At 36.8% G+C, this 19,339-nt stretch overlaps 1 protein-coding gene across 4 annotated transcripts in view; it reads right to left on the bottom strand.

The window, feature by feature from the left end:
• The window catches only part of SLC7A11 (solute carrier family 7 member 11), a 92,617-nt gene that overhangs the window by 61,439 nt on the left and 11,839 nt on the right, over positions 1-19,339 (bottom strand). For all 4 annotated transcript variants that reach the window (XM_042983897.1, XM_007091800.3, XM_042983896.1 and 1 more), the window contains exons 4-6: positions 13,277-13,402; positions 9,696-9,795; positions 2,063-2,107 (exon numbers count right to left, since the gene is read on the bottom strand). In XM_042983897.1, coding sequence (XP_042839831.1) covers positions 2,063-2,107; positions 9,696-9,795; positions 13,277-13,402 — 271 coding nt within the window. The remainder of the gene's footprint in view (positions 1-2,062; positions 2,108-9,695; positions 9,796-13,276; positions 13,403-19,339) is intronic.

Raw genomic sequence — 19,339 nt, 5'->3', positions numbered from 1 at the left:
ATACATCACTGTTCTTTAGTAGTTGTACATAATCACAGACATTATCAATGTGTGAAAATAAGACCCTTAAGAAAGAAAGAGAGAATCTTGAAAAGCATACTATTCTTGTAGAATACATCAGAAGTTCAGATCAGGGTAATTATGGCATAAATAGGTTTAAAATATATTCAATATACACAAGAGTAGTGTATACACAGCAAATAGACCTATATTTAAACCGTTAAATACCATTACAGGAGAACATGAGCTATCTCTATGCCATCGATGTACCATACAATAAATGTTACATTATAGGTCACATCCACAAACCTACAGTTTGCCTTTTTTTTACATAAGAAATATTCTCTAATACTAGTTTTTAGTAACTAGACTCTTTAAAATGCCTTTAAACTTAAAAGACATAAACCATAGTAATCTCTTCTTTGCAATGGAACTCCAATAAATATTTTACATATATAAAATCTAGTAAGAACAGCCTTTTCTCTGTGTTACCATTTACACACTTCTCAAAAATAGTAAAAACAGGGCAACCTATTTATCTGTGTCATCAATAGATTTAGAGCCAGAAAGTGGCTTATCATTTCAAAGGAATGCTAGAAGATACTAGTTCCCGGTAAATGCGTGTACTGTACCACAATTCCAGTTCTAAATATGAAAGTACTATCATAAATTTCTCATATTTCTCAATAAAATAAACTTTTCACATGTTTAAATTACATATTGACTTGTGTAACGGTTGAATCAGATGGTATAAGACGTCATTTCAACCTTAGTTGCTGGTGTGCGTGTTCAAAATTCTGACGTGGTACTTCGCCAGATCTAACTGGCTTACCATCTCCTGACAGACAGACATAGTCCCAGGATTTCTCAGTCTACCTTAAAGTGAATGGTGAACACTTGAGCCTCGTCTCTGATGTCTAGGCAATTTTATACTGACTCATCTTTGTACATGTTTTGTTTCTCAGAAGTCTTTCTCCCTTTCCCCTTTCTCTCTCTCTCTCTCTCTCTCTCTCTCTCTCTCTCTCTCTCTCTCTCTCTCATTCTTTCCTGTTTTTTTTTTCTCCCCTGAAAAATACCTGTTTATCATTTGAGACTCGGTATAGGTATATCCCCCTAGACAGAGTTAAGTGTTTCCTCCTTTACTCTCTGTCAGATGAGTAAATAATCTATGATGGCATCATACTATGTTACTTTCATTTGTTTACACATTTGACTAAGTGACTAGACCATAAAATCTTAAATATAAGTTTTATCGTCATGTAAGAAATTTCTACCACAATGGTTGAAATAGGGTAGGTGTAAAATCAATGTCAGATGAATTAAATTACTTTATAATTCTGTCCATATCTTACATTGTACTTCTTAAAATTTCCCTCTTCTGCCCATAGATTATGCTGTTTTGCTGTATAAAGTCAAGCGTTTGTATGCAAATCACAAAATTCATTTGTCTAAGTCCTGAATTAAAAATAATTCATTTTAGGAATATTATATAGATCATCATCAAATTACCTAATCACCAAAAGTATTACCTAGGAACAAAAAGTAAAAGCAATCATCTAGCTACTAAAATTTGTAAGTTCTTATAATATTCTACAGTCACTTCTAGGCTTTCATAACTAATTGTTCATTAACTGCATTATTCTCTTTAATAGAATAGTTATGAAAAAACTCACATGAATTATTAGAAATAATCCATTTTTGGAGCTCATGTCTTACAGAACATTTGTGGGCAGCTGACTTATCATACGTTAACATACGTAACATATGTAGACTTTTATGAAATTGGTTATCTAAAACATAACTATATGATAACTTTATATCTTCAGGTTATCAGATAATTTAGTGTTGAATGTGGAATATACAATAAAGTTGTTTACATATAATCTGTAACAAAGTCAAATAAAATTTTATCTCCCTGAGAAAATGATGATGATAATGATAATGATGATGATGATAAAGTTAATTAGCCCACACTAAGGATCTTCTTTAGGTCTACTTTTTCAACTCTATAATCTTACATTTTATTCCTCATAAATATTTCAGAATAAATATGGCCACTTACTTCTCAGGATTTTCTACTTCTTCCGTAACAAAGTTGAGATAAAACCTAAAAAGATATAAATGAATTATAAATTACCAATATATTTTATGACTATAAACCAAAGTTTCAAGTTTTAAATATCTACAATCAAACTCAGAATTATAAAAAATTATAAACAAATAATTATTGTGAGATGAAAATCTCCAATACTCAAAAGCCCCAACAAATCATTTTTCTATTAAGCCATATTTCTTATTTTTCTTATTTTTTTTATTTTTTGTTTTTTAAATGTTTATTTATTTTGAGAGAGAGAGAGAGCACGTGGGGGAGGGGCAGAGGGAGAAAGGGAAAGAGAATCCCAAACAGGCTCCACACTAAGCATGGAGTCTGACATAGGACTCAATCTCACGATCGTGAGATCATGGCCTGAGTCAAAATCAAGAAGAATCAGGTGCTTAACCAACTGGGCCACCCAGGCTTCCCCAGTTATTTTTTATTTTTTAATATTTTTACAGAGGTATAACATATGAATATTTAAGTGCATAAATCTTAATCTATAATTTGGTGAATTTTTACATATTTATATACCCATGGAACCAGCTAAAAGATCAAGAGATAAAACGTTCCTAGAACCCTAGAAGGTTTCCTTATCACCTTTTCTAGTCAATATCATCTCTTTCATTCTCTTGTAAAGGCAACCATTATTCTGACTTTTATCACCATTGCTAAGTTTTTTTGTTTCATCACACTAGACTAATATTTGCCTGTATAACTATTATACAATATTTATTATTTTGTGTCTGGCTTTTTTTTCCTGAGCTTTATTTTCATGAGCCTCACCCATGCTGTTGTATGTAACAATAATTCATTATTTTTATTGATGTGTTCTATTGTACTGTTATACTATACATTCTACTGTTGATGGTTTTGGATTACTTCCAATATATAGCTATTATGAATAGATACCATAAATATGCCTATGCATGTTCTTTTGGGGACCAGGCAATCATTTCTGTTTGGCAAATACTCAGAATATAATCACTGAGTCAACAAGTGGATGTATGTTTAGAGTCAAACTATTTTTTTCCATTTTTGCATTCCCAGCAATATAGGAGATTATCACGTGTCAGCCACTAGGGAAAACAAAGTGGAAAATCCACACTAATTCTCCTCAAGGACCTCATAGTATATACAGTGGAGCATAGACTTGTGCAATGTAGCATAGGAGCCAGTGCTGGAGTGTGCACAGGGTACCATGGGAGCCAGAGGCAAGGTCTAACCCAGACTGGCAAGTCAGGGAAGATTTTCTAGAGAAGCCATCACCCAAGTTGAGTCCTCAAAAATGCTTAACGTCTAGCCCTAGTGAAGTGGTGTAAGAACATTCCAGACTGAGTATAGCACACAAGCACAGGGGTGGAAGCCACAGTTTAGTATTTTGCAGCTCTAAAGTGTGTCAGGGGTAGTGAGAACAGACTTTAAGTACCAGATGGCCTTAGGCTTCAGGAATCCAGATTTTAGTAGTGGTGGCAGGTCAATCAAAGCTTATAGGACAATAGAAGTGTGACAATAGCATTTCTCAGTTTTAGAGTTCATGGCTTCATACTTGCACACAAGGGCAAGTAGGAACTGACAACGGGATCAAAGATAATAGATTCTTAATCTTCACTTCTTCCTTTCAATTCACTGTTTTCTGGTATGTGCCTATCCAGATACCTCAAGTCACAAGACTATGAAGTTGCATTTTTAGACATACAGTCATTACACTATAAGTGGATAACTAAACAGCAGAACATTTTGGACACTTTTCCCAAGTCCTGAACGCTTTTCTGGGTCCCTTACATGACAAAAAGTATTCTAGGCACAAAATAGTTCACTTTCAAGTTTGATAGGATTACAAATATCCCCCTAAAGTTATGGCCCTAGAGAAAGAAATTCAGATTCCTTTCCTTGACTTTGTGACTCTACTCACCCCACCCAGAAATGTCTACCACCTTGCAACCTTGACTTCTTTTTCCAATCTAAAGGGATTGCTGGATACTCTTTTAAGCCCTTATAGTTCTTTTTCAAGGTTCTAAGATGTATGACCAAGGCAGACTCCATCCTCAAACAAGCATATGTAGATAATTTGATTGCGAAGATGGGAAAGCTAAGAGATCATAACGGGAGAGCTAAACATATGAAGACAAAGACATTTCTCTTCTTCATTTCATACATTTAGAGCATTTCCACAAAATAAAAAAAGTCATATTTTCAAAACACTTTTCTATTCTCTTATTCCATGGAAGATAAAATAGCTATTAATATAGGTACACAGAAGCTTGGGTCTATAAGTGTGAATTTTCTATAACCTAAAACCAAATGGCTAGAATATTAGCCCAACAGACTTTAATATCAAGTATGTCATAGCTTAAAACAAGAATGAGAAAACCTGTCTTATCCCATCTTTATAAAAACCCATCTAAATTCACAAGTAGAAAGTTGATGTTCATGGTTGTTAAACACTAGACAATAAGCTCCAAATGGAGTCACTTATGCTAAGCTCCACAACACCAAACCAAGGCAATTATAGTTTCAACTCTCCCAGTAATGGAACTTTAAACCAGCCACTCAGGAATCACTTGATTAGTACTAGTTAGGTAATCTGCCTGATAGATCTCTGCCATCGTTTAAATGAAAGTAACCTTGCAAAAACCAACTGCTTTTTCGCCTACACTAACTTCTTTGTTCCTGCTCCCTTCTGCCTATAAAAGTCTTTCATTTTGTACAGTTCCTCTGAGCTCCATTCTATCTGCTAGATTAAATGCTGCCTGATTCAAATTGATTTTTGCTCAAATAAAGTCTTAAAAATTTTAATACGCTTCAGTTTATCTTTTAACAAGGTGAAGACATCTAATATTTTAAGGACTGTGTCTTAAGTAGAAACATTTGAATAGCTGACAGAATAGTAGCAATAAAGGTGATCTAAAAAGTTAGCAGCCAAGGATATTTTTTAATGACTGGAGAGTAAGTTTCTAAAAATAGAGGCTGTAGTTATACCAGGAAGGCAAGTAACAATCAATACTTATATCTGGAATATGCACTCTGAGGGATTTCATGTGTTTGTTATAAGGCCAAAGCAATGGGAAATACAGGAAGAACATGCAGGGGAAAAAAAGAAAAAAAAATCCCCCCAAAATGAAACAAAACACACACACACACACACACACACACACACACACACACAGAGAGAGAGAGAGAGAGAGAGAGAGAGAGAGAGAGAGAGAGAGAGAGAGAGAGAGGTTTCCAGGCTTCTCACGTCAAAAATATCCAGTTCCTTCTTAATAGTTGTTTTAGAAACTGGTGTTTTCCAACAATGTTTACAGCAAGAAAGGAAACATTTGTGGGGGGGGGGGGGGGAAGGCCACAATTTGAAATATTTGCCATAGCTCCAGAGAATAGAGAAAAGGAAAAGGCTGGGTGGGGGTGCAAAGGAGAAAGCTTCCTATTTTGGTCCAAACATTCACATCCTATGGGAAATACACCTTTATGCTCTCCTAGTTTCCAGCAATGAGTCCATAGCATTCTCCTTGCTGTACATCTCCTCAAGGCCTCTAGAGAATGTTCACAAGATCTATTGTTTCAGCTCTTCCATAATTGTGTATAAAAAGCACCACAAAGCTGTGAATGCATCCCAGTACCCAACTATGTGAATTATTTTTTAAAAAAAGCTTATTCTTTAGATTAGATTTGACACAATGGTACAAAATAATCCCAGCAGGTGCTTTCGAAAGACTAAATCCACTAGAGGACAGGATTTAAAAGGGAGAAGAAAGACACCGGAAAACTTTCTATTACACAGTTTAAAAAAAATCCCACCAAGCAATATTTAGCTTTGGATCAGGATATGGGACTGAAATTGGTTGAGTTCCCTTGGGCCACAGGGAACACTGGCAGACCTATCTCTCTGAATGCAGACATTGGCAATGATATTAAAGTTGCTCTGACCCAACTCTGTGACCTGGCTGGGTTAATGATTTCTTTCCCCCTAATCATGTTTCTGTGAAGGAGTTTTCATCATTCTAAAAAGGTTCTGCACTCCTCATGGCCAAAAGCCTACTTTATTCAGACCCAAGGTTTGGCAGGATCTTTTTCCCATTCACCATGGAGGAGTTGAATTGCTAACAGAGCAAGGCCTCCTGGACAACAAAGGTCTTGCTGCTTTTACTTACACCCTAGGTGGTTGAGTTCTGATGACAGTGGCTGCTTCTGTCTGACTTATTTGCAATGCCCCCCACACTTTTTGTTTGCATCAAACGTTGTCACAGCAGCAGCACAGAGAGCAGAGGCTCATTTACAGTGCCTCATTTATAATTCCACCACCTAGTCTTGTAATTATACCGTGAAAGACAGACAGAGGTCAGAGAGGCAGGATCACATTTGGGAAGGGAATAAATACCCATCTCTGTGAACTCTTTTAGTCTCCATCTTGTTCCATTTACAGCCAGATATTAACTTTTCCTCTGGAACTCCAAACCGACAGAACTGTTTCTTCTAAACATAGCTTCCTTTTTCTAAGACTGATGGCCATAGATTAACAACCAGATTATTTCTGCCTATCCACAAAGCAGCATTCAGGTAGCATAAAAACCTTGTTATAGAAATACAGTTACTTATCTGTCTCTCCACAAACCACTTGTATCAGATAACATTCCATTTAAAATCCTGGCCTTAATTTCTAGTACTAGAATTGATCCCTTAAGAATATGAGAAAATCAACAGTTTTCTGTTCTTTAAAATAGGGAGTGGATATGAGGATTATATGCGTAAAAGTATAAACAAAAGTTCACGTAAACCCCACTTTCCCTGTAAACGGAAATTGAAATAAACTTCTAGGCCCAAGATAGGGCACTCAGTCCCCAAACACCAACTCTGGGATCTATCTTTATTTCCTTGTTCCTTATTCATTTTCTATCTTTCTCTTTCTTGTTCCTTATTCTTTGAAACAATTCTAAGAATTCTAATTAATTCTAATTTAAGCCCATCCTATAAAAGTTCCCTGTCTTCCATCCCATTTTGCACTTCTCTGGACTCTTGAAAGTGGAGACTGCCCACTTCATGCATTGCTAAAGAAAGTTGATCCGTATCACCTAAATTGCTTTCTTAAATCCTTTTAACGAGAGGCACATGTGGGGTTCAGCACCAATCAAACAAAATATTCAGATAATAAGATAATTCAAGATGAAAAGAGTGAGAGAAATGGAGAAATCGATCAGCTCTCAAAAGCCTACAGAAGTGGAGAAGGTTTGCTCTACATGAAGCGGGCGACCCGAATATTTGGTGCTGGTAGTGGGAGAGTGAGTTGGGTAGAAGAGTATTTTAAGATTCCGTGGGAACAGACGCATGGTAGTCACAGGCAAAAGAAACTTCATTCAATAGAATTAATCAAATCTCCCTTGTGACTATCTCCACATTCCACATTCCTGAGTGAATATTGCTGGGCTCCCAACACTTGGCTCTAGCTGAAAGCTTCTATCACTTCCCCACTTCACTCTGGTCTCCGGGTGCCCTTCCCAGTAGCTTGGCTGCTGCCCCAGGGCACCAGAGCTTTGATCCAAGCTGAATGGCCATAGAATAGTTGATTCTGCTACGAACCCTGTGATCACAACTCTGTTCTCTCTGCCCAGCATCACATTATGCTTTGGACAAAAATAAAAAGATTTCAAATATACTGTGTGATTCAAGATTAACACACACAATGGCTATAAGAATATTTCTTGAATATACAAATATTTTACACTATACTCCTTAGAGCTACAATCTTTGAATGTCTTTCAAAAGCTAGGTTAAAGTTTTTTTTTAAGTTCCTGTACCCTCCCGATTTTCCTCTAATGCTGTATTTTCATAATTCATTGAGATTTATATGGTAAACATTCCATTTATTTTGAAATACATCTTTATATTCCATGCATTAGCTGGAAGGTACAAATCTAAAAAGTAAAGGAATGAAAGTACATTTTATTTGCATTTGTAATGCAGTTACATAATTTTTGAGCTAGTGTGGTTTCCTGATACTATTTTTATGTTTACAGAACACTCTCATAGCTAAAATTGTACAACTATTAGCTCCAAAAATAATAATAATAAAGAGATTTTGCCACTATTTATGCCAAAACTGTGAAATTTAATTTTACTGCAAAGATTTTGATGCTTAAGCAATACTTTGCTACCTGGTGGGCTTTCTTGTAATAGTCACTTCAACTGAATCTTACATCGATAAAATTTAATTAGAGAAAAATCCCATTCTTATCCATGAGTATTGTTATTCAAGTTATTGAATAAAGTAAGGCATAAATTAGAAACAAAGTTCTAATGCTTCAACCAGAATGGTTATCACAGTTGGAAAGCACAAAGGCAATGTACCCATGGCAGAGTGATTTTCATCATTTTTGCTGCATACTTTATTTTTCAAATGTGGAGGAAATTTTAAGGAATTTGTAAGAACCAGTAAAATGTAGATTATCTAGTATGCCTAATTTCATTATCTTAGTTTTCCTACCCTGCCTTTAGAGTATCATTTTCCCTCCTGGGTACATCTTACTTATTTCTATATCTGAATTATTTCATTCTCATGGGAAAGCAGAGAAAAATCAATTAATCACTATTCACAAACAACCTTGGAGCTTCAGCTGAAAGGCCTTTTGACAAGCAAAGAACTCATCTTTAATTTCCCGTGGCACTGTTATGTCCTCACTGATACAGACTTCTAAGTGATTTGTATTGGTTCTTAATGTCAGCAAGCCCTCTTGCTCATAGACCCCAGCAGTTAAAACCGGAAATAGATAAGACCATTTAACTCATGCTCTAACTAAAACCTATTGTGCTTATTTCTTATCGCACGTTCTTGAGGCATTGACAAAGACATTTTGCAATGACCAGAATGTTCTAACCACCAGACCAGAAAAGCCCTGATAGCAACGGAATGCCTAGAAGACCACACCCCACACATCCCAGTCCCTACCCATGATCATGGACTGAAAACATACCCACTGTCCGCTCTTTTGCACAGATGCTCCAACCTCTCCCTATAAAATTCTAGGTGTCCTTCTTATCGGTGGAGAGGTGGATTGTTAACGCTTGAGCTTGTCACCTCCCCCCGCTGCCAGCACCCAAAACAAATTTCTCTCTTCCTCTTTTCCAAACCCTCGTTGCATTTGGCTTCTCTTGTGACACGTTTATCCAAGTTTGTTCGGCAACAGTGTTGGCAAGCTCAGCCCAGGAGGTGTACTTTCAATTTGTCCAGCCCCCTTAGGAGTCACCAGGATGGAGCAGTTGGTCCTGGCAACATGCACCAGGGCTCACCCATTTGTTTCCTGACTTAATGGCTGTGATAGATCTTTCAGTAACATTAAGGCCCACATTTGTTTGTTTTTTTACAACACCAGGCTAAATCTAATAGTCACCTTGACTGAAAAACTCAGTTATGTTTACGTTAAGTCATATGCACAGTAATTGCCCTGGTGGAGGGAGCCACACCATCTTTCTCACTTTAAGAAAAAGTAGATTGTGCTGGATTGTGGTTATTCACACTGTCTAGCACCTTGCTTGGCACTTAGCCAAACTACTTGAAGGAATTAATGAACCATACAAACCACCAGATCTAGAGATATCAACTTACCAGCCAGCGTATGCATACATCCCATAATAAAAAGCCAGTGGCAACCCCATGATACTTGCATCTCTTCCTGAAAAGGCATCTTGAAAGTGTTGTGTTTGCCCTGCAATGAGAATAGAAAGATTTTAGGACTTTTCAAAGAATAAGCCATAAACATGGGGAAAGAAATGGGAGGGTTGGGGATGAACTATGCTGTTCCAGGTCCAGATTTCTCACTCCCTGCTCGTTGCCAGATTTATCTATTAATACTTTATCCGTTCTAGAGAAGGAGGCCCAAAAGTACATGGATCACCACTAACTACTTCACATTTCTTTTCTAATAAAATTATAGCAAAGAGGAAAATAGCATTTAAAAACCATTTCCTTGTTTGAGTGTGCCTCTGCTCTTTTAGAGTTTGGGCATGAAAGAAGACTAAAGAATACTCTGTAAGCTATAGTTCATAGGAGTATAGTAGAATTCTTTTAAATGAAGATAATGTAAAGCTTGTGTTGGGAAGCTAGAATTTCCTCTGCCCTTCCATATCCTTCTAGCTGGACTAACACTTAAACTGACATGAGGCAGATTAACAGGAGAAAATCAAATTTAGTAAACGTACATATGGGAACCTCCACAGACATGGAGATTCCAAAGACAGTGAGACAGTATGACACTTAGATGAGCTAAGAAGAGGGGTAGCATTCTGAGGATACAAAGGGGAGAAAGACATTTGTAGGAAGGTAAAAGGAGATGTTTGGAAAACAAAAGTTGCCCTGTTATGCAGATGAGTCTCTTAAGTAAAAAAGAATCTCTGTTAATAGCTCTCTTCCTGGTATAAGCAGGATGGGGTAAAAAGTTTTTCCTGAACCTACTGTGTTTGGATTGTTCTTAACTCAAAATAATGTTCATGCCAAAGTGTCTCATCTTGCTGGCAGACTGCTCTGTCTTCTATACTTGGAAAGAAATATCGACAGGTCTACTCTCAATGAGGAGGTAGCAAAAAAATCCAAGAACCACCTTCTCATATCATTTAACTTTCTTTCTTCTTTCTGTTTTCAACCTGTAATCTATTAGGCATCCACCATTGTTGGTAAACCCTGTGGACCCAATCTGGCCTTTCAAAGCTTCCGTGTTAAATAAAATTTTATTGGAGCACAGCTAGGCCTACTTGTTTGTGTATTAGGATTGATATTACCAGTCTATGGCTGATTTCACCCTGCAACAACAGAATTGGGTAGTCGTGACAGAGACTGTATAGCATGTAAAATTGAAAATATTTACTGTCTGGCCTTTATGGAGAAAGTCCACTAATACTACGTCTTAGAGAATGACGTAGTTTCCTTTTACAAACACTGAAAAGGAATTATACTAAATTTTAAAATGGATAGATTTTAACAAATTATGCATTAACATGTGGATTGAATGCTTTAATTCTTAACATTTTTCCCTACTTCATGAATGATACTGGGCCTTTTTTGTGTGTATCTTTGGATAACTACCAAGAAAAACCATACCAAAATTCAGATTTATTCAGCCAATATTCAAAGTTAAATACAAAAAAAGTCTCTTTCCCAAAGAAAATAGCAAATGAGATCACCCAGAGGGGAAATGTGACTTTGTTTCAAAATTGGTCTTCACTTAAGTAAATAAAAGGAGGATGGAAGTTGGATGATGTGATTACGACCCTCTCTCTTCATTCAAATCTCAATTCTTACCTGGGTTGCCCAGACAACAATATATATTAATATAATAAGTATGAGTTTTGAGACCAAAAACAAAGAAAGTTGAATTGTGTGCTAAATAATTTTTCCCTCAAAGTGTCCAGTTCCAAAATATAGTTCATTTAAAAAAAAAAATGACACAGTGAATTTAGAAATACCTCATAGAAGGGAAATATAAATACTGGGGCTCAGATAAAAATATCTATTGAATATTCTTTTATCATGACCTATTGTCTCCTTGGCCAAAAGAGATAATATTCTAAGAGTACAGTACTGAATAATCAAGAAGAGAAACTAAACTTTGTTAAAGACCAGGTCCTAAAGCATAAATCCTAAAAAATGTCATTTTTAAAATATTACAAAAGACAGGCTTTCCTAAACTTCAGGAATATTTTGGCCGCATAACAGAGGTCTCAGGAATATGAAAATCCTAATATTCAAAGGAAAGTTTACCAAATCCTCATAAATAAATATAGACCACACAAATATTTTCAAGATCTTATTAGAGTGGAAATAAGTGCATAATCTGTATCAATAAAGCTTTTCTCTTCCTAGAGTTTCAAATTAATGTGAAAAATATGTGATTAAGTTAGAAAATCAACATTTTGTAGTAATAGAGTAAATACACTTGCTAAATATGATCTCCAAAATATTAAAATTTACTTTAAATGTAGTAATATTCTTATGGTATTTCTCTACTAGGTGAACTAGAAGAGGAAGCCTGTTCACATTAAGCACTGATAGCATAAGTATTAATTAAAAGATCATTCTATTTCAAGTCTCAAAAACGATCCAAAAAATACACTGTGATCTCTGCTCTTAAGGAATTTGCAATAAAATAACCTTTGGAAAACCTCACTTCATACATATATCAATAGGTGGAAAAAAAATGAGTACAGAGTACAGTCTTATATTACACCAAAAAGAAAAAAAAATCTTAGTTTTAAAGGATAGTACATCATCTTTTGGAACCTAAACTAGAACTAAAGTAGGGTCAACAACTCAGAGTCTCTGCACTTTCCACAAATGGAAGAAACCCCTTACAGAAGACTAACGAGTTAGCCCAGAAAAAGAAAGCAGCAATAAAACAGATTATTTTCTCTGCATTTCTAATTGATCAGATAAAATGAGCAGGCTAGCTGTATGGGGACCAATGTGAATTGGAAGAGCGAGCTCATGTCTTCTCTTTCTTTAGCGTAAGCCATGGCATTAAAATCTTTATCGTATCTCCTCTGAGTTGGCTGAAGTTGCTGGATTTGATGCGAACATTGAGCCAGGACAGTTCTAAGATCTTCTATTCATAAATGGACAATTAGCAGCTCCTAATTATTGTTAATGTAACAATAAAAATTAAGTTTTACAACTTTTTTGTCAGATAATATTTGGTTTTTAGGAATGCTAGTCCCATATCTGACTCCCTTTCTGTCAAGACTCTATTCTCAAGATAAAAGCAGTAATAGCCATAGAGTAAGAGAATTATTGGTCATCTTTCATCATTTTCCAGATATCCTTTCTTCTCTAGTCTTTATTACTATTATTGAACTATTTTAAAGTAAAACTAAGAGGATATAGGTATCTGTAGTTAAAACTAATTGCAATTTTTTTTCCACTTTGAGTTTCACTCCAAAGAGTTTATAGATGGAGAGAATTCACTAATGCCTTATTTTGTTGCCTGGCCCAGTCTTAATCTTCTTGTTGCCATTCAGCTGTAAATACCAACACACCCCAATGCAACCGTCTTTCAAATCAATTAGATGACAGTATAGAGTCTAAGTTCCACAAGCAGAGACTAATTAAGGGATTCTGCTAGTACAAGCAAAAGTTAGGGCTAGAAGAGATCAAAAGCAGATACGTATTTTAAAAAGCATTTACTTTCCAGTCCATACCTTTAATTAGCTGCATAACTCCAGGGACTATAATTATCAGAATTGCTGTGAGCTTGCAAAAGGTTAGGAAAATCTGGATCCGGGCACTCCAGCTGACACTCATGCTGTTTAGGACCATCACTACAGCTGCAAACAAATAAATGAAAGTTACAAAAGGTGAATTCTCATTGGCATGAAGACATGAAGACCTCGCTATTCAAAGTGCCATCCATTAATCAGCAAAGTTGGCATTACCTAGAAGCATTTTGCAAATGTGAAATCTCAGGCACTGCCCCTGACCTAATAGATACCTTTCAACAAGATCTCTAGGTGGTTTTTATGCACATTGAAGTTTGAGATGCTTGAATAAAACCAATGGACAGTAAAAATTTATCTCATTTTTTGTATATGTCAGTAAGATTGGGCATATATTATAGCTTCCTAAAAATCAGATAAAAGTATCTTCTAACAAAACCCTGAAGTCATCACAATATTCAATCAAATTGCTGAATATGACTTTCTAGCTTGGTAGGTCAGGCGACTATTTCCTCCTGTGATGATGTTACCCATATGCACCTGCCAGTATGGAACCACTCAAGAAGGGGTGAGATGTCCAGAAGTTGGCTACAACTCTATTCTTCACTCTCAAAACTAGCCCTATCTAGCACTCTTTGGTTTTCCTCTCCAGTTTCCAATCAGCACATGAACGACTGACTTTCAACCTTCCTTAAAAATATAGGCTTCCAGGGGCGCCTGGGTGGCTCAGTCGGTTGAGCGGCCGACTTCGGCTCAGGTCATGATCTCGCGGTCCGTGAGTTCAAGCCCCGCGTCGGGCTCTGTGCTGACAGCTCAGAGCCTGGAGCCTATTTCAGATTCTGTGTCTCCCTCTCTCTGATCCTCCCCCGTTCATGCTCTGTCTCTCTCTGTCTCAAAAATAAATAAACATTAAAAAAAAATTAAAAAAAATATATAGGCTTCCAAAATGTGTTTGGGGACTTGGAAAAAAAAGTTGTAAGTTAATGAGTCCAAAAGAGTTCCCAGTCTAGGACACACCTTGGGTCTAAAGCCAGCAGAATTTCCCTTTCTTACTGATGCTGTCTAGTTTCCTGAGTAGCACTCAACTATCCACTTTTCCCATGTGGTAGACCATGAGAATCTGGAGACTAGAACAAGTACATTTGATCTCTGTATTGCTTGTGTTCAACTCTATATTTGACCCAGAAAGATAATCAACACAGTTTTATTGAATAAATGATTGAGTTGGATCCTTAGTTAAAAAAGAAAAAAGAAAAAAAAAACTACCTTCAGGGAAGAATGCATGAAATGAATGACGATACTCTAAGACTCTGCCTACTATCCTCTGCTGGAATAACTTCTAGAGGTTCTTCTAGACCATGGAATTCAACTTTATGCTCTTTCTGATAGTTAATACTCAGTGTTAACCACCCCTCCAAAGCTGTTTCATACCTGATATTTGCAGTTATTATCTTTAAGCTTTATTTTTAAAAAGGTGTATCCCTCCTAAGCAAATAACACAAATGTATGAATATACTTCTCAGGGGATAAAACAAAACACAGGATTTTTATAATTCAAGTTGCAATAGGAAGTATTCATATTCTACACTAATCGGTTATCTCCATAGTTTCCACTGCATCATATAATCACTAGCTCATTTCAGAATTTTAGAATCAGTGAAATGTTATCAACATACAACATATACAGTAATGGCAAAAATTTAAAAATAACCTAGACCCCTAAAGGAAGACTAAAGTACACTTTTTTTAATGATTTGTTATGTAACCATTTAAAATCATGATGCAGTTAAATATGTATTGCACGAAAGGATATTCATGATATATTTCTGACCAATACAGCAAGTTACAGAGAGAAGAATGGATGGATGGATGCATGCATGGATGGATGGATGAATGGAGACACAAAGGCAGAGAGATATAAAGGGGGGGGGGGATCTGAAACAGTGTTTACCAAAACATTAACAGAAGGTATTTATAGATGATGGAATAGTCAGTAATTTTCAATTTGTATTTCTTTTTCTACATTTAATAATTTTTATAATGGACCTGCAGCTTTTTAAAGTGAAAATCAATAAAGCAATTTTCATTCTTGAAAAATCTCAAAGATGGGAAAATAAGGGATCAGGAGATCCCACACAAAGTTAAACAGGAGACCACTAATGAAGAAATGTCTCAAAGGAGTAATGATAAGAATGATCAGGAAGGCTGGAACCCCATATAGGATCCATGCGAGGCTAAGGGAAATATTTTACCTATGTTTGAAGCTAAAAACATGAAAAAAAGCAGGTCCATTGTTAATGGCAGAGTGCATTACTTTGTCAGAGGAAGGATAAAAAATAAAATTATTTTTCTTTCTCCAACATAAAGCACTTATATGTTGGAAATAATTTAATGCAGCTCTGTTCCCCACTTCATCATCCACTTATCCCTTTCTTTTTTTCTATACAAATGACTGTGATAAATGAGTCATCATATGAAGAGCATTATTTAGTTAAAGGGACAACACTGACCTAAAAAAAAAACTGGACTCATGTTCCTACCACCAACAAAAGAGCACTGCTTTCTTTTAAATAGAGCTCCTAAAACCTGAAACACTATTTCTGAAAGTACTCCACAATAGAAAAGAGTTGTATATAGGGAAAAAAAGTACAAAGGAAAGAGAAAGAGAAAGAGGGGAAGGGAAGGGAAGGGAAGGGAAGGGAAGGGAAGGGAAGGGAAGGGAAGGGAAGGGAAGGGAAGGGAAGGGAAGGGAAGGGAAGGGAAGGGAAGGGAAGGGAAGGGAAGGGAAGGGAAGGGAAGGGAAGGGAAGGCAAGGCAAGGCAAGGCAAGGCAAGGGAAGGCAAGGCAAGGGAAGGCAAGGCAAGGGAAGGGAAGGCAAGGGAAGGGAAGGGAAGGCAAGGGAAGGGAAGGCAAGGCAAGGCAAGGCAAGGCAAGACAAGACAAGGGAAGAGGGAGGGAGGGAAGGAGGGAGGAAGGAGAAAATAAAGGTGGATGGGAGAAAGGAGAGAGGGAGAGAGGGAAAGAAAAGAGAGGGAGCGGGGAGAGAGAAAGAGGCATTCTTATTTTTGGAACCTCTATCTGAGAAGAGGAAAGGGGATTTGTTACTTTCATAAAGAGTGTAAGTCTTAATGTCTATTGAAAGAGAAAAAAAGTGAGCATTTGGGGTTTTCTTTTATACTTTGCAAAGTGTTCTTAGAAAAATCAAAGCAATCTTATGAATTGATAATCTCACCTTGCTTTCCTCTCAGGCAGCTGAAGAAAAAACTCTGGTTAAAACTGATTTCTCTCAAAGGTTTCTCAAAACCTCACATTATCTGAACATGCAGACATTGCACTCATTATTTGGTGCACCAAATTCCAGCTGAGATGTACCTTTATGACCCTGAAGGATAAGGCTTAACAAGTAACAAGGCAGCAAGTACAGAGGCACTGTGAAGGTCCTCAAGTGACTAGAAATGCTGCTTCATCATGTGTCTTTACACAGAAATTTAAGTCTACATATGTTGCTTATCCAACAATATTGAAAAGGGGATTTGGGATTCACTAAATGCAAGAGCTTTCTGTGTTTCTGAAACACATCATATCTTCTTTGTTTTTATACAGACTATCTACCCACATTGTAATAAAAGAAATTTGAGTAAGTTCTGTGGTCCTACTTAGCTTTACTTCATTTGAATAATAATTGTAAATTTCACAATTAGAAAATATTTATATCAACTTTGGCTTTTTCTCTTGCCCAAATGAAAATACCGTGATATATCATTTTTATTTACTTACTTATAGTGCAGTCTGCTAAGAACTGAAATGCAAGAATGAAAGATAGATAGATAGGTAGACAGACAGACAGACCGACCGACCAACTGACCGACCCACCAACCAACCGGCCCTGGAGATAAGAAATACATGTTTAGAAGGGAGCTGTATCTGAAGAAGATGTTTAGGGGAACGTGAAGGACTTACACTGGGATTTAAGGACTGACAAGGTTTTCTGTCTGCACTTCTCTATTCAAGTCTATCTTTGGATTTGCAGAGTGAGATTACTGAAGCTGGGTATACTGGGTTTTCTCTCAGGTTCAGGTTCTCTCTGGCTTCTGGCTTCTGACTGTTTCATGCTAAATCGATAAAATATAGGGATGCTGCATGGTGAGTTAAAGTCGATCAGTCCACTGGTTTTCATAACATCTGCCTGAGTTACCACTCTCTTTGTTAGCATTCATTGCCTGAACGTACTAATTTCAGAGAGGATAAGCCCCTCTAGCTATAAACATCTTTAAAAACCAGAGAGATCTAGGATCTCAATGCCTGGGATAAAAATGCAAGCATCAAATAATTGTAAACTATTACTATATGGCAGATATTGTACAAAGACTTTACGTGGATAATGTTATTTAATCCTTATCTCTCTATGATGTGGTCACCATCATTGTTGGCATAATTTTTCAGATGGGCAGCTGAAACTTGAGATAGCATTTAACTCGCTCATGTTCACACAGGTAAGTGTGAAGATAGGATTGGAGCCTAGGTAAACTGACCTCAGAGTCCACACTTTTACCCCTAGCTCACAGGTGATAATGCAGGAATAGCTCCAAAGACATGATCTCACTAATATACCTAGTCCTTTCAAACTCCTAGTGGCTCTGCCTCTCGCTGTTAAGGTTCATGTTTACCTTGGCAGCAATTTCCCACATTTTGTTTGTCATCCTCCAGAAGGATATGGTTATTATTTTTCAGTCCTTATATATATCAATACCATGTATACCTACCTAAGAACTCATTGTCTTGGCAATTTAGCTATGGTGAAAAAAGGTGTAGGCATAGCCAGTCTTCAGAATATTTAAGCAAAACCACTCCACAAGCTATATTTGAAATGCTAGCTCAGAACTGGTCCTGGATTTTCTTTCATGCAATTCAGTGATGGCAGGAAAACAGTTTGGGAAAAGAAAGTACAGTCGTATAGTAATGGAAGTGGCTAATTTGTTCTTATAATGCACTCACGGTGTTATTTTCTTCCTTCCTCTAATTATTCCCGCAAGGTGTGAGAAGCAGGGTGGGGCTCTTTACTCACCTATACATACTAAGCCAGGAAGGAACTTGGGATTGAAGATTGTTAGGAATGGATCTGGCACTAGATTTCATATTTTAAAGAAAGTATTTTTACCATAATATTCTGCCATTGAATTGTATACCTACATAGGGAATAGTTTCAGGAGACCAGAACAAAAGACTGGATATCATTTTAAGTATTGAACATCCTTCAGTTTTTACCAAAGCCACAAGGACAGTGAAACTTGATGATGTCGCACAGAAGGGAGTAATGTCCACAATGGGCTAGCAGAGAGCACCTGATGCGAATGCCTAAGATTTCCCAGCTTGACTTCCCTGTGCCTGACATGTTTACTCGAATGGAAAGGATTTGGGATAAGCAAAACCTTTTCATTTTTATTAATTTGACAGCAAGGAAGTCCAATACTTTAAACAAAGGGCAGATCGATTAGCATTCAGTAACTGCCCACTCCTACCCCAGCGTCCCTTCTCAAATGCTTGGTCAACATTTCACAAAACTTGAAATCTTTCTTTCTGTGACTTGATTGTAGCAAGATCTTTCAGGTTTCCTCTCTTTTCTACACTTGAACTAGCCATTTCAAATGATCACAAACTCTTTCCTTCCCTAAAGAATACACGGAAGCAATTCATGCAGTTAAACTCTATTTTCTACGTCTCACCAACCTTCCACCCTTAGCACACACTCACATGTAACAACTTGGAATGTGAAAGATTTGCCCCCCCGGTACGTTTCTCCTTCTCTGTCTCCATCTCCACCCCTGGTTGGTTGCCCCATTAAAGCTAAATTCTTCTTAAAGTTAGTTTCACAGTCCCAGACAGACCACCGATTTACATTACCTACCACACTGAGTCATAACAATACCTTGTTTTCTCTTTCAGTGAAATCTCCAAATCATAGGAACCCAATTCCTCACAGCCTCAAGCTTGCAAATGGAACATCAAAACTTTTAAGCTGATGTTATAAACAATGGCAAAAATGGAAGA

Source organism: Panthera tigris, chromosome B1 (assembly GCF_018350195.1).
Source record: "Panthera tigris isolate Pti1 chromosome B1, P.tigris_Pti1_mat1.1, whole genome shotgun sequence".
In the NCBI taxonomy this organism is placed as follows: domain Eukaryota; kingdom Metazoa; phylum Chordata; class Mammalia; order Carnivora; family Felidae; genus Panthera; species Panthera tigris.
Note: the sequence above shows the minus strand (reverse complement) of the source record. Positions and strands in the feature narration are given on the sequence as shown.